The 16,601-nt window shown below is 39.7% G+C and overlaps 1 protein-coding gene across 1 annotated transcript in view; it reads left to right on the top strand.

The window, feature by feature from the left end:
• RALYL (RALY RNA binding protein like) overlaps positions 1-16,601 on the top strand; it is a 365,227-nt gene that overhangs the window by 312,924 nt on the left and 35,702 nt on the right. Inside the window, exons 4-5 of the mRNA XM_054167309.1 lie at positions 1,730-1,762; positions 16,087-16,134. Coding sequence (XP_054023284.1) covers positions 1,730-1,762; positions 16,087-16,134 — 81 coding nt within the window. The remainder of the gene's footprint in view (positions 1-1,729; positions 1,763-16,086; positions 16,135-16,601) is intronic.

Here is a 16,601-nt window from a genome sequence, read left to right as displayed (position 1 = left end):
AAGCATCTTTTTGGTGCTATGAAAGTTTTGGTGTGAGATATGGATTCCCCTGGAGAAGGGTACACCCAGCTTTCGCCTTCCGATGTGCTACCAGGTACATGCACAGCCATCAGTGATCCCATCTTCCTCTTTTACTTCCATTCAGATCAAAATCTCAGAAAGAAATGGGAGAATGAGCTATATTCATGAGGATAACAGAAATGTTATAACATTTTTAATACATTTTGACCTTTCTTCAAGCCTTATGCAAGTTGTTCTTACTACTGCTGGAAATCTAATCCCAGGCAATTAGGTTTAAGTACACAGGAAGATGACATTGTAAGTGAAGACAGGCTCCTGATTGATTCTGTAAAAGAGGTAGCAAATGATTTGCAAAAGGATGACATATGGTATTTTTCAATTAAATACATAATTATATCATCCTCTCAAAAGCACAGTGACAAATTCACTTTTTGTAAATACCCTTCTGGATAGATGGCAAGAGCTGGATTAGTACTTGTCCTTTTTTCAACAGAGACTTCTATGACAGGTTAGTTTTTAAAACATTGACAAAATACTTACAGTATTTTGTTCACAACCTGTCCTGTTTGCAGTTCTATTTAGAATATTTTGTTGTGGGACTGAATTGGTTTCAGATGGGAGGCAACATCATGAATAAAATGTTCAGTTCCAGATGTGACACACTTTGCTTTGTTAGAAATATTATTCTTAAAGGCTTTGAAGAGACATTTTATGTACCTGGGTTTATTATTTGCTGTTCCTCCTAGCACAGTAGTCAGAGAAAATCACACACACAACAGAGAACTTCTGCATCATTTGCATGCTATATAACCTCTCAAAATAACTGAGTGGTAAATTTGCTTTAATTATGTTTATAAAGAACCCTAAAGTCACATGTTAATGGTCCCAACAGGCAGCTGATATTAGTAAACTCATTGTAGCCAGAACACACTACAAAAATAAGGACAGCCAGTTGCAGCTACTGGAGCAGAAATACAGTATAATGACATAGGCAAGGATTTTTAAATCTGTCCTGGCTGAGTGGAAACTGTTAGTAGAAGAGTATCCTGCCAATGTGGAAGTGATGCAGGTCCTCACTGAGAGCAGCAACAGCAGGAAGTTGGAGGACAAGGCTTTAGCAACTGATTTTTAGAACAGGACATGATTCTGGGTCTACCAAATCAGCGGCATCGGGGTCCAGCACAAGGCTGATTGTGGCAGATGTGACGGAATTTCTCTTGATGAAGAAATGGCCATGTCATACAAACAGAGGGTATTGGAAAGTGAGCAAAATGTGTGTAAGCCTTCAAGGAAAGTTCTTACACCCATACTAGATTTTACGTTTAAGGTAAAAAGGAAAATAAATGAAAAATTCAATATCTTCCTTAAGTCACAGCCATCGAAAAGGGAAACATGAAAAACGTGAAGGATAGAGTATTACTTGTTCACTCTTGACTTTCCATGTAAATACCTGCACAAGTCATCTGAATCTGTGAAGTTTAAAGGGTCTAGATGTGCTCCTTTGTAAATATTTGATTTCTAACCCAAAGCTTGGTTAGGTAAATGTGAGTTAAGTTCCTAGCATAATGTATCAGGTTATTCTGTTGTTAATTTCTGTATTGATCACCAAGTAAACCTGATGCTGTGGGTGGCTGTTTTAAAGTCATTGTTAAATGTTCTGAAATACAAGAAATAAACCTGTTTAAATTTTCTGTTATTCCCTTGACAGACTTGAATCGAAGGAGCCTTTCCTGTCCGTTGGGTGAGTAGGATTATGTATATTTCCATATGTATTCAACTACTACACGATGTAATTTATGAGATTATGAAGAGCATAAACATCTTGTGTCAACACTGTGGTTATTTACTATAACTAAGCTTAGAAAAAAAACAGTTATTAGTCAATAAAGTCAGCAGTTGTGGATATCTCCCTTCTTGAAAACACTAAGGAGTGCGGTTTTGCCTCTATTGACTAAGAAAATTTATAGTAAACGATATAAAAGTTAAATGTTGCATTGAGAGGTAGCTGGAAAATTCTTTTGTTTTTACTGATCTTTCAGTCAGAAAACATTTCAACTATTATCTGCATCACTTGTCTAAGCCACTCAGTTTAGATTTTTAAAAGGAACTTGATAGTTTCTTTTAAAATGAAAGTATTGTGGAATTTCAAGAACAGAAATAATGCTTAGCCTACCTAGAGATTACTCCACTGATTTGCATGTTACAGCCATTGCCTTCATAGAATCATAGCTGTTTAAACAGGAATATAGTCTCTATATTCAAATAATTAGCCAAACTTTCTAAAAGCTTGTTTTAAGATGGTTTTATGCTGAACAAAAAAATTGTCTTTCTTTTATAAAATGTAGACCCTTATATATACTAAAGGTAAGAGTCTGTATTTTACTCCTGAGATAGAAGTCCACTTTTCATGCATTATTTATCCTTTTAACTTCTGTCTTTAAAACTGTCCTAGGTTTCCTAACATTCTCATTCTGTCCATATTCTTTGTCCCTTTATTCTCATTTTTCTTTGCTCACAACACACTTTGCTTGTTTTGGGAGGTTTGGGCATGAGGTAGGGAGAAAGTTCTTCACTGAGAGAGTCGTTGGCCATTGGAGTGTGCTGCCCAGGGAGGTGGTGGGGGTCACCATCCCTGGAGGTGTTCGAGAGGGGATTGGACGTGGCACTTAGTGCCATGGTTTAGTCATGAGGTCTGTGGTGACAGGTTGGGCTTGATGATCTTTGAGGTCTCTTCCATCCTCGGTGATTCTGTGGCTTCATACCACAAAGAACATAAACTGCAGACAAAAGATCCCATGCATTTGACATGTTAATTCTACCTTGTAGTTATCCATAGCTTCCAAGTTGTTGTATTAACTTCAGACAAAACAGTCTGCTTCGAGTTCTGAAGCGTGAATTAAAGTTAGCAAACAGAATCGTGTCCGTTATGAACAGAGAAGCTCAACAAAACAGTACAAGCGAGTTCAAGATACATCCCAACTTCTATAGCATAACATAATTTCTGTCTGTTTGAGTATATTTTGAATTCATTCTTTGCCATTTATTCTTTATACCAACTCAAAATTATGACCAAAAAAATAAGTCAGATGCTGGTCAAACTGAGAGGTGTGGGGTGTATGCTCTCGATTTGTATGCTTTGATATGTTCAAATTTATTACCAAATTCAATCACTTCTGCTATTGCCTTTCATTGCTCCACTTGTAACTTGTCCTATTGAGCTTTTTTGAGGTTTCCACTCTCATAATCAGGTGATTACCTGAAAATCTCAACTTTAGGATTAAAAAAGAAGTTACATGCCATTGTGGTGGAGAAGCAAACTTCAAAGTATAAAAATCCAGGAAGCAAATATAAGAAAATGATAGCAATTATACTAATGGCAATAGCCACAAAATAATAACTCCTGCTTCTGTAGTTCTTGTCATGATCTTAAGAAATTTGCTGGCAATTTTAGGATATTTGGGGATGTCTACCTAGCAGGAAGCATTATGCACATGTTTGTGTCTGCGTTTGTTTCCATACTGGTGGCCACTCTAAATCCGCTTTACCTCCACGTTGCCACTGTATATTGCTTTGTCACTAAACCGGATTCCTCTTGGGAAATCTAACCTGAGTAAACAGACTTAGTCACTTCCCAATGGTTTGCCTGTAATGTCCTTGAATTATTTTGTGCAAGTTCATAGTGATAAGGATCGAAAATTTAGTCCCTGCCTCTTTGCTACTTTTTCCCTTTATTGCTTTATTTTCTTCACCCCAAAGGAGGTCTTCAGAGCATCCACCTCCTTGTAACAAAGTCTCAGAGAGTTCTTCCTAATCTCAGAGCAATTGGGAGGGATCACTTGTTCAAAGAATGAGCTCTTGTGCCAAGATCTATATCTAAGATTCTAACCCAAACGGATGGCTGCAATGACCAGGCTTTTAGAATACAGTAAATATTTGCAGAAGAAATGCTGGCTCAACCTTGACTAGACTAACAGATGAGTGCTTTTAATGCTTTCTGCAGCCAGGTTTGGTCAAAACACCAATCTAAATTACTTTATTTTGCCTACAGACAACTTGGTCCTGATCACCAGCCTTTGATTCATCTGCCTTCTGCAGCAGAGATTTGTTTCTGTATGTTCATTATACTGCCTTGTAGAGGCTAATTATGCTCTTTCATTTTGCCATGACAACTTCTTGGTACTTTTCCATTGTTAATTCTGTTTGGGAGGGCAGGGAACATGCAGTATGTCAGCCTAAAAGCTCAGGGCTGACACAGTTGGTAGATCTCTGCCTGTATGTGCAGGGCTGATGCTTTCCCATAAGAGATTAAACAAAGGAAAAGTGCGGTTTGGATCTTCAAATAGCACTGCTTCCCCTCTCTCAGAAAGCAGGCAGCTACAGAGAGGAACAGACCCCACCACTTGCTGTTGTAGTTTGTGTCTCAAACACAGGGAGAAAACAGTGTATGAGCCGTTCAGGACAGAGTGTGTAAATTCAATGTTATGATTTGGGGCCAGAACACAAAGTTGAATTTGGTATCTCTTGGAGGTGAAAATAAAACTCTTAGGGAAGGCCGAAACACCTAACCCTGCTGAATACTAGTGTTAGCCTGTAGACACACAGAGTGCTTCTACCCACAGGTGTTATTTAACTTCTGCAGCATTCATGCTCATTCAGGGATAGATAAATACATAAATAAATAGTGCAGATAGTCCGAATGCCTGGAAGACTTTACCCTAAGAGGCAACAGTTCTGGTAAAACTTCATCAAAGTGGACTACTGGCCACTCATCAAATTAACTTCATGCAAAAGCTTTTGAAGGATTCAGACCTAGATACTCCAAAAAAGGACAGCCTTTGTGGCAAAGGATGTGTAACATTTAAAAAAATAGTAATGTTTAATTGCCAGCAGATTTTTATTATCCACATTCACTCCTCATATTTGGCATGCTGTTCTTGATAATAACAATGCACAGTTACACCCTCAACAAAACTGCTATCATTCCCTCTAGGGTATTAGAATGATCAGAGTCACTAACCACTCACCCAGCTATTTCACAGCACCTGATTCATGGCAATTATGTGCATGTAAATGTTTAGCCCTTGCTAAATTCCAGATAATGCTATATACAGATTTGTAATTGATCACCAGTTAGAGCCCTGTAATTCAAAACTAATTTTGGAAGACAAAGCCATTGCAGCATCTTTTAAGACCTGTAATGGTATTATATAGGCAGCAGAGACCATAACAATTTGTAACTCTCTCCCACAGCAGAAATTCTTTGAATTATTCTTCTTTGTGTCTAACTGCTTGCGTGTAACTTTCATAGCAGCATCAAGGCTTTCCTTTTGCACGTGCAATGGTAGGAAATCCATCACAGTAACTAACAAGTCTGTCAAACTTTAAAGCATGTCTGTTGTCTTCATTAAATGTAATTTAATGACATGACATCAGAAGACAGATGGAGAGAGAATAAAGAATAGAGCTGGTTTGGGGTCTTTTTTTCTGAGGCCGGTGAGAACCTAGATTCATTTACTGCCAACTGCAGGGGATAACATTATTTCTGGATAAGAGGCAATAGCTCTTCAATGAGATTGTCTTTGAAAATGCATGTGCTTTATACATCTGGTTGTCAGGTGAGATTCCATTTCTCTTCCTATTGTGTTGATGTTAAAAAACCCAACAGTACAAACCACTGACTTTTTCACTCTTTTCTTTTCTTTTCTTTAAAACTGGTTGTTTTCTATAGACAGTTTAGGTAGAAAGCCCAGAGAGACGCATAAGTCATTTCCAACCTGAATGATTCTATGGTACAAGAGAGATGCAAGAAAAGCTGGCACTAATGCCTAGGGGGTTTTTTCATTTATTTTTTTTCCCCTGTAAAAAGACTAGAGATCTGCATGAACTACTACTTTCCTATTTCTGGGAAGTATATGATAATAGAAAACACTGGAAGGTTGTGGTTTTCCAAATCACAGCTTAATCACAGTACCTTTTGAATCACAGGTACTTAGTTCTACAAGAGGTGGAGGAATTTTGGTGGGCTTGGCTTTAGCAAGCCCTTCAAAACACAAAAAGCCTTAATTTTCTTCTGGCAGAACTGTTCTGAGAAATACCTAACTGGAATTTGTCATCTACTCTTCCTCCTCTAGCTCAGCAGAGTTTTCTTTCCCTTAACACTATCTTACAGAATATCTATAGGAAAATCTCTGCTTAATCACCTCTTTCAGGGATCTCATTCTGACAAAGTAAATAGTTAAAAGAAAATCCTACTCCTTGCAGGCTCTGATATTATTCAGCTGACTTCAACAATATGCATGTTCATTTGGTTCACAGGAAGGTTTGGTAGGGGGTTTCTTTCTACAGACAATAGGTTATAAAGCAGAAACTAGAATGTAGCCATATGTCATCTTCTGTACAACGCATATCATAAACACATGCAGCCCATCCTGATTATTTGATAGCTCTGGTGGAAAGAGCAGGCATTATACCTACTGCTTCAATCCAGCTTTTGAAATGTGATAAGAAAATTATTTTCTTTCAACAGAGGAAAAACATAAAAAGTAGAGGAGATACTGGATGCATTTGACAGTATGAAAGCAATAAAACTACCTACCCAAACATAATCTTGTAACACTCGTTCACATTCAAGCCAGGTATTCAGGGGCTGTGTTTTCATGAAAATCTGGGAAGATTTGAACACATTACACAAGTATTTAAACTCATTGTTTATAGACAGGCAGACTTTCCATATGCTTCAAACCAGTCAGGCTGTGTGATGTAGGCAGCAGCAGGTCTTCTACATTTGCAGAGGGTACCAACTGTTTAATTATGTGTGAGGTTTACCCTGGAGGGAGAAGCAGAAGTCAGGAAACTGCAAGGGCTCAGTTCATGGTGAGGCTGCCAGAGTAGTCCCCAAAGAGACAGGAGAGGTTTGAGGAATGACAACATATAGAGAGAGCTGGGAAAGATACTGAGAATCTATACTCTCAGTGGATGAACTTCACTGTTTCATAAATTTATAAAATGAGTTTTTGCTTGAAGGTACCTCTGAGAAAGAGATTACAAAGCCTTGATGCTGGTCCACTGCTGTTACTACATTTGACAGTGGTTTTGTGTCATGGTTAAGTGTTTAAAGATCCCAGTTTATGCATTTTTGAGTCATATGCAATACAAGCAATTATTTTGTGGTTTCACTGTTTTCCTGAACTTTTTCATTCTCCTCCACTTACATTTTCATATACAGAGAAAAATATATGTTGCATAGAAAACAGACTAATCTATTTGACACACACAACCCCCTCAAAAAAATATTTTCCTAATTTTATTAACTCTTATTGCCAACAAATTCCACAAATACACACTTTAATACGTTTATTTTCCCTCTCTGACCTCAATAACATCAGTGACAATGTGCTTCATAATTGAGGAAGGCAACAGAGCATGAGATCACTGTTTTTCTCTTCTGGTTGTTCTATTTGCCTTCCCCTTTTACATCCTCTCTGGTATTTCTGTCATCCAAGACTGCCCTTTCATTAGTAATTCTAGGAAAACAATAAATATGCACATCATTTATGTGGTGAGTTAATGATGAACAGTTCCTTGGTGCTGAATGTCTGTAATCTCGCTGCTGGACGAGACAGGATGTTCTCTAGAGGAGGGGAAATTATGTGTGGGTGAGTTTCTGAAAGAAAGCTGGGAGGCTGAAACATTCAGTGGGGAGAATGAAAGGAGGTGTTTTAAGACCAGGCTGGATGAGGCTCTGGCCAACCTTGTCTAGTGTGGGGTGTCCCTGCCCATGGCAGGGGAGTTGGAACTAGGTGATCCTTGTGGTCCCTTCCAACCCTGACTGATACTATGATACTACAAGGTTGCAGGAGGATAAGTCCAGGAGAAAGGACTATAGAAAGCAAAAAGAGTAGTATTCTACAATGAGACGTAGAAAGAGGTAGGAAGGAGGGAAGGAAGGAAAGAGGGAAGGAGAGAGGGAGGGAAGGAGGGAGGAAGGGAAGGAGGGAAGAAAGGACAGGAGGAAGGGAGGGAGGAAGGAAAGAAGGGAGGGAGGAAGGGGGGAAGTTAGTTATTTTGTGGTCATGTAGCCTCACAGTTACTGTGAGAAGTCACATCATACCTTACTGGATATTCAGCTGTGTGTTAGCATGTAGTAGCATGCCCTGTGTTCAAAATAAAACAAAAGCAGAATATGTCCTGCTATTAGGCAAACTTTCAACAAGTATAATGTACCGTGTCATGGGTTGTTCTCTAAAAAATTTACAGCACTACATTCCTTGCTGTGTTTTTTACCCCACCTCATGAAAAAAAATCCATAAATATCTATCTTGCACTTATAATTGAACAAAACACGCAGAATTATAATACATTGTCAACTTATGGCTACAGAATCACTATGAAAATTAATCTGTGATTGAAATGTGCAAATAGTAGGGTTTGTTCAACCAGTTGGCATTTTGGAACAAGTGGTTATGGATTTTGATGGTTATTTTTTGGTTTTAATTATACCTATTTGCACTCATAGCTGCATTATGGAAATGAATGTAAAATGCTTTTCTGCAATTACTTGTAGACAGGCTGTAGACAGGCAGAGGTTGGTCTCTTCTCCCAGGCAACCAGCATCAGAACAAGAGGACACAGTCTCAAGCTGCACCAGGGGAGGTTTAGGCTGGAGGTTAGGAGGAAGTTCTACACAGAGAGAGTGATTGCCCATTGGAATGGCCTGCCCAAGGAGGTGGTGGAGTTACCATCACTGGAGGTGTTCAGGAGGAGACTTGATAGGGTGCTTGGTTGCATGGTTTGGTTGATTAGGTGGTGTTGGATGATAGGTTGGACACGATGGTCTGGTCTACTCTACTCTACTCTACTCTACTCTACTCTACTCTACTTTTCTTCTTCCAAGTCACTCTTTTTTAGCTGTAAACCGCCAGAAATATCAGTTGAAGGCACTGATGACAATTTTTTAGCTTTGACAGTAAGTTTGGGGGCAAAAAGCAGGCTGAGAAAGAGTATTTCTTTCTCTGCAGAACATGCAGCCCGAACTGGAAAACAGAAGCTGCCTTCCATTTCTATCAGCATTCTCAACTTTAACTAAAATTGAATAAGCTCTAAGGTAAAGGTGGAATTTAGCCCACCTATTTGATTCATGTATTTGGGGAATGCCGATAACTACCCACTGAAAAGTGGCCTGAAATCTCCACCTTTTCTTTTTTCAGTAGCTCATGTAAGTCATTGCCACCTGATTGATTTTCTAAGAGAGAAAGTTGCCATCTCTCAGTGCTTATCCTCTAGATCATCTAATCACCCTCACCCACTCCCCTTTTTTATGTTCACATCAGTTCAGATTGATTCTCTTTTGCACTCAACAGGAACAATTCCTAGCACTATTTTTACATGACAAGAGAAATGATTTTGCAAATGACTGGAATACTAGCTTCAGCCGTTAGGTTGATATGTGCTTCCTAAAAGAGTTTGATTGAGGGAATATTGCTTCTGTGTTTAATATTTTTATCCAGCCCTGACAGCAGAGAAGCCATTGACAGTATAAATGGTGATAGCACTGTCAAGTGAATTAAGATACATTGTGCCTGGTTTGTCAACATTTATGATTTATAAATACATCTTTGTACCTGTGAAAAGGAAGAAGGCTATGAGCTAAGGGTGACTTATCTGCAAGAGAGAAATTCTTGTTGCTGTGAAAATAGGAAAAGCTATTTCTGCTCTGTACTACATTAACTATTCTAAAATCAGGATAACTCCTCTGAAGTCAGTTATACTCACTAGTGTTTGGAGCTACGCAAGTTAAAACAGGAGGTGATCATTTGTTCATAAATAGCTTTTGCTGGCATAGAACACAGAACACAAAGATTAATCCATACTAATACATTCTAAATATGCAATATCATCAGAGAAATAAAGAGATAATTGTATCCATAGGTCTATTTCAAAGATGCAGCAGCATAATTTTGCATTTGCAGGCTGACACATCTGCAACTGCACAAATGCATAGGAAATTAGAATATGTACAGCATCATTACTGAAAAGATGGGGAATCCTTTATTTTTCAGGCATACACAATCTTAAATGAAGGGAAATGAAACCAAAAGAGAAACCTTGTACAAGATTATCTTGGTGATACTAGGTCAGAAAAAGGAACCGTGACTTTTGCTTAACAGAAACACACTTTATTGAAGAGTTTTCTTTGCCTCAGTGTGAGCATTGTGGTGTCTTTTACTGTCTTCTGTTTTAATAGCAGCACGATGCACACAGTTTTGTTCTTAATATTGCAGAGAAGGCGTGTGTTTGTGGGTAACTATTCTGCCTGTTTACAGTGCCATTAGGAAACCGCTGACTCCACCAATTCGCAGGCTCGTTTAAACCTTTCTCTGCTTCCAACTTGCTGAGTATTTGATATTCAACACCGTGCCAGTGATTTCTTGCCCTCTCTGTAACACAGGTTGTTGGGTTGCTAAGGAATGACTCTCAAGAGGTTAAGAGCCCTGCAGTCACCTCAATCTCAGTGCCAGTGATTATCTCTGCTAATTTTCTGCTTCATGTTTTATACCACAGCACTGACCAAAGCTTATGTCTGTCCCTTGGCATGCATAAGTGTCAGCAATTATGGCTGTAGGTGGAGAGATGTACTGGTCACTTTCCCAGTTTAATGTCTTTAACACATTATTACAAATGAAACATCATCATTCAGCTCATTAAAAAAAATCAGAAGATTTTGGAAAATCAGAAGATTTGTTTGTTTGTTTGTTTCTCCCAGGTCATCTTTTCATTGTTGTTGGTTCACAGCCTTTTCAATATGCATACAGGACAAGTGCTTCATAGCCAACAGGGCTAAACCCCCAGATCTCTAGGGGTCTCACATGATGTCTTGCATCCATGGGCTGTTAACTCAGTGGTCACAGTGAAGAATGCTTAACCCCAGGAGCTACAGCATGTTGCCTTTTTTTTGCCACAGCTTCATTTAGAATTTCAGAGAAGGAAAAAGACATGGATATAAATAAGTATCCACATTAAGATTTCCCAAAGCTTTAAATCCACCCTGTCTTACTCCATAAAGGTCAGTGTCTACAGACAAGGTCCTACAGTGCTGTTCCTCTTCTGTCACTTTAATAAATATCATGGAAAGATAGATGTCTTTTCTTTGTGACCAGCACTTGAATTCTGTTGGCTTTCATCAATGAGACTAAGTAATGGGGAAGAGAAAAAGGAAATGAGCCCCTTGCTCTGTTGATAGCTCATATTAACCCATCCACCTCTAGTACCTCTGGGTCCTATTCTTACCTTGAAGTTCAAGTAGCTGTTGCTTACATGTTTGCCAGTGATCCCTGTATGTACAGAACTGGCACTTTCCCTCTCCATATGAGTGGTAATTCCATGCACAAAGGCTTTTTGCCTCTGCAGACAAATCCCAAATAGTCTGTAGGGAAAGCAGAGACTCTTTCCTAGCTGCTGCTGAAGTCCCCAGCACCCATATCACAGGACATGGATTTAGTTAACAGGGATGTCCTTGAATTCTGGTGATTTCATTTACACCAAACTCAGAATAGAAATGTAAGCAAATCAACTTCTGTTGCCTTGTCAGCTGTGTTAACAGGTTGCACTGTCAAAGGCCACAATATGTTTGCAGCTTGTATCCAGCCATGGGATCAGTAACCTTTTGGCAGAGATATGGATGGGAAGGACAAACTGGATAATGCTTGCTGCAGCTAAAGCCATGTGTGTGCCTATTTCAGAGACTGCCTGTTGTGTAACATACAGAATACCTGCAAAGTGGATGGTACAGAACTAAACCATGGGAAAATGCAACACAACAACCTTCTAGTACCTGAAGACGGATGGAGAGAGACTGTTTACAAAGGCCTGTAGTGGTAGGATAAGGCTCAATGGTTTCAAACTAGAGAGGAGCAGATCTAGGTTGGATGTTAGGAGCAAGTTCTTTACCATGAAGGTTGTGGAACACTGGAACAGGTTTCCCAGAGAGGTACTTGAGGCTCCATTCCTGGAGATATTCAAGGTGCAGCTTGACAGGGCTCTAAGCAACCTGATCTTGTTGAGGATGTCCCTGCTTACTGCAGAGGGGTTTGGACTGGATGAGTTTTGGTGGTCACTTCCAACCCAGACTGTTCGATGATCCTATGACCTAACTTTAAGGTTAAAGGCAGCATCTGTAACAGAGCCGCTTAGATAGCTTCACCTGTAAAACACTGTATTAAAACCACTGAGGTTTCTCCTTGTGAAAGTTAAGGACCACATAGTGGTATCAGAAGCTTATGAAGCAATGAAATATTTTTAAAAGATAAGCAACCCATAAAAATTTATAAGCATTCATTGATTACACTATCAAGTGGTAATCAGACTCTAAAATGTGCTTCTACATTTTGCTGTTCTGATCTCACAGATAAGCATTAGACCATGGGGGTTGAAACTGTCATTTGCAAAGCTGAGGGAACATAAAGAACTGAGTCCAGTTTGAAGACAGATGCTACATGAACAGGGGCCAGAGTAAAAGACTGGAATTCACAGGGGCTGACTGTTGTGCAAAACTGCTTCTCTCAAAAGAGAAGAACTATCCAAGATATGACAGGAAATTAATTTCTTTTTTAATTTGAAGTCACATATTTTAACAATATAAAAACATTCTGCATGAAGGCTGTCACAGGCTCTCCTCAGTGGTACAGCGAGAGAGTGAGAGCAGAAGGTAGAGAAGGACACAAACTACCACTTGCTACACCAGAAACCCTTTCCTGCATTTTCCCTACCCAGCACCTCCACTGCCTGACACTACCCTCATTTGAGGAAACTGTGAGTCCTTCCCAACCACTTGGCTCTCTCAAGCTTACTGACTTTTTTCACTAGCACAATTAGCGCTCAGTCTGAGATCTCTTTCCTTCCTTGTGCACCATTAAGGGCACCATCCTAAGTAATGGCTTTGAGTCATCTCTCTAGGGGTGAGTACTGGGCCCCATGCTCTTTAATATCTTTATCAACAATCTGGATGAGGGTATTGAGTCCATCATCAGTAAATTTGCAGACAACACCAAGCTGGGGGCAGGAGTTGATCTGTTAGAGAGTAGAAGAGTTCTGCAGAGGGACCTTGACAGGCTGGACAGATGGGCACAGTCCAACGGTATGAGATTTAATGCATCCAAGTGCCGGGTTCTGCACATTGGCCACAACAACCCCATGCAGAGTTACACGCTGGGGTCAGAGGGACTGGAGAGCAGCCAGACAGAAAGGGACCTGGGGGTACTGGTCGATAGTAGGCTGAACATGAGCCAGCAGTGTGCCCAGGTGGCCAAGAGGGCAAATGGCATCCTGGTCTGCATCAGGAATAATGTGGCCAGCAGGAGCAGGGAGGTCATTCTGCCCCTGTACTCAACACCTTGAGTCCTGTGCCCAGTTCTGGGTCCCTCAGTTTAGGAAAGATGTTGACTTGCTGGAACATGTCCAGAGAAGGGCAACAAGGCTGGTGAGGGGTTTGGAGCACCAGCCTTCTGAAGAGAGGCTGAGGGAGCTGGAGTTGCTTAGCATGGGGAGGAGGAGGCTCAGGGGAGACCTTATTGCTCTCTACAACTACCTGAAGGGAGTTTGTAAACAGGTGGGGGTTGGTCTCTTCTCCCAAGCACCCAGCACCAAACAAGAGGACACAGTCACAAGCTGTGCCAGGGGAGGTTTAGGTTGGATATTAGGAAGAAGTTCTTTATAGAAAGTGTGATTGGCCATTGGAATGGGCTGCCCAGGGAGATGGTGGAGTGGCTATCACTGGAGGTGTTTAGGAAGAGACTTGATGGGGTCCTTGGTGCCATGGTTTAGTTGATTAGATAGTGTTGGATGATAGATTGGACTCGATGATCTGAAAGGTCTTTTCCAACCTGGTTAATTCTATTCTATTCTATTTATACATGAAAGATAAATTCCACACTCTGAAAACCCAGTAAGGGGCCAGAAGTCCTTATTATGTCCTACAGGCCAGAGCTGAGTTGCCACAGAAAAATAAAGCTGCCCTTCAGCTTTACTCTGTCTGATGCAAAGTGAATTATTCTCTATCAACTTCATGGTCTTCAACCTTGAAAAAACGAATTTATCTGGTCTTTATGCAAATTGAATGAATGTCACTCCAGGTGAAAGGTCTCATGTGACAGGTCTTTTCAATTTAATCGTTGTTCTTCAAATTGCCTGTTATCTTCTACTTAAAAACATCAATTGAATATTAAGTATGGGCTTACTGCAGCTATTAATCACGCAGCTAAATAAAACCACTAGCATGCTGTGAATAGCTGTAAGTAAAATAATAGCTTTGCTACCTGGTACCTCTTGGTTCCATGGAGACTGGCTACAGAGTGAAAGACAAGGTATAAAAGCTGTTGCATAGCTTAGGGAAAAGTTTGCAGGCACCCTGTAAAGGTGCAGCAACGTGATAGCTATGCAAGGTGTAGCTGTTATTACTTAATGTTATTTTGCTTCGTCACACACAATTCCCCTGCTGCTGGGTTCCACTGTCTCACGGCTATTTAATAAGTACTTCATATAAAATATATATAGGGCTTTATTTTCTCAAACAAATTACCAACAAGGCTATAGTTGGTTTGGTGAGCCTCATGGTCTTGGTGGTCCAGTATTATCTAGATAGATAGTATAACTTATCACTTGCATGTGGGCACTCGCATCTGAGGCAGATAGAGCAAGGGCAGAAATTGTCCCCTGACCTACTGCTCCTTTCATAGATTTTTCTGACAGTTGCAGACAGGGGAAACTGCAAGCCTTCCAATTGAAAACACTGGAATGAAATGATTACTGAGGTAATTTAAGCCTGCCCATTCTATTTTTCCTCTGCTTTTCAGTGGTCAACCTCTGAAACACAGCAAAGGGAAGTAAAAGGAGAAAGAGGCATTATATACCAAAAAACCCCAAACCCAAAGAACTCTGGAATTCTCAACCCATTCTTGCAATGATGCATCCAGAAAACCTGAAGATATTTTGCTCAGTGTTCAAGAGTAAAAATTATCCACAAGTCCATTCCCTGTGAAGACAAACTTCATTAATATGTAGCTACCATCTTTCACCACCGTATATTTTTGTCCTTTCTAATGCTCTCCTTTCTACCTTTCTGCTTTCTTATTTAAAGTTTCTCTATTTTTTTTTTTTTTTAATACTTTCTTCATGCTTCTCATCTTTACCATTCATAATTTCCCTTCTCAGGCAGGCGAAAATCTCAGGGTTTGTGTTATTAGTCCTTCATCAGGCAGAGTGCAAATCCCTTGTGACTTTTCGATGCAGACCACTTTTTCAGATGTGTGAGATAAACTTCATTGCCATTTGTTGATAATGGAATGCAAAATTAGGAAGCTCAATCTAGAGTTGACTTTCTAATTGACAGCTCAAAAATAATTTTCCCCTGGACCTTTGCAATTTCCTGCCTGTATTTTTTTCCCCTCACTGGTTCCTGTCTTTTCCCACCCAAGCATGTATATTCTGTTCTGAACCTGAGAGGAAAGGCATCTCTGTAACACTGTTCCTTACATCATTCATTTTCCTAACTTTATTCCTTTTCTCTTTACAATGAAAGACTTGCTATCTCAAGGACCAAAGGTCAAGTCTTTTCATGTTTCTCATAAATCAAATGTATTGGTTTTTTCTCTGCTCACCAACTCACTAATTTACCAGACTTTCCTATATTTAAGTCCTTCTAGTCTACTGGATTTGCTGTTAGTCCAGCAAAGAGGGCTCTGGTATTAGTGGGCTCACCCCACTTGATCACTCAGAGAGTTACACTATAAGGATCTTCTGATTCCAGAGCTGTCATGCTGTGTTAAATCCTTGCTATATGTGCTATCAACTGCTTACACTGTTCTGCCTGCCCCAGACTTTACATTTCCAAATACTCTGCCGTGGTAGCTCTCAACAACATTGAACAACGTCGTGTACAACAGTGTAAAGTTATGGGAAAAGAAGTGGAAGAACTTTAAATGTGAGAGTAAGGTGAAATTAGCACAAAATCTTTAATCAATACATAACTTTGTATAAACCAGTTCATTCTTGTTTTTCTGTGTTTTTCCACAGCGGTTATGTCTTCGATTATGATTACTACAGAGACGATTTCTACAATCGGTATGTGTGGTTATATTTTTGTACATCCAACACCATTTCTACTGTTTGTTTATCATGTAAGCACGTCATTTAGTTAGGCAGGTCTGTTCTGATTCGAGCTGTTATTCATTTCATTATTTCTATTGTGTATCAGAAGAAGACTATTTGAATATATTACAAACAGAGAAGAGTATCACCATCAAATAGATGCTGATTAAGTTTCTCTTTTTGGTCTTATCTTTCTCTAAGAGCTTTTGGGGCATTTTCTGTGCTGAATAGTTTAATGGTAGCTTAATTGCTCGGTTTTTCTTCCTACAGAGGTTTTCTAGGCTTGCATTCACTGGAACATAGAGCAGCTGTAAAATTCTTCAGTAAGACACTCATGCCTTTGTCTTTGCATCCATGTGTATGAAAAGATGGAGAATGTCTCCTGAAAAACGGGTCTTTCAGGAACATTTAGAAGTCTAGAAGGACCTTGAGAGAAGCAA

The sequence above is a fragment of the Dryobates pubescens genome, chromosome 14, assembly GCF_014839835.1.
Source record: "Dryobates pubescens isolate bDryPub1 chromosome 14, bDryPub1.pri, whole genome shotgun sequence".
NCBI lineage: Eukaryota > Metazoa > Chordata > Aves > Piciformes > Picidae > Dryobates > Dryobates pubescens.
Note: the sequence above shows the minus strand (reverse complement) of the source record. Positions and strands in the feature narration are given on the sequence as shown.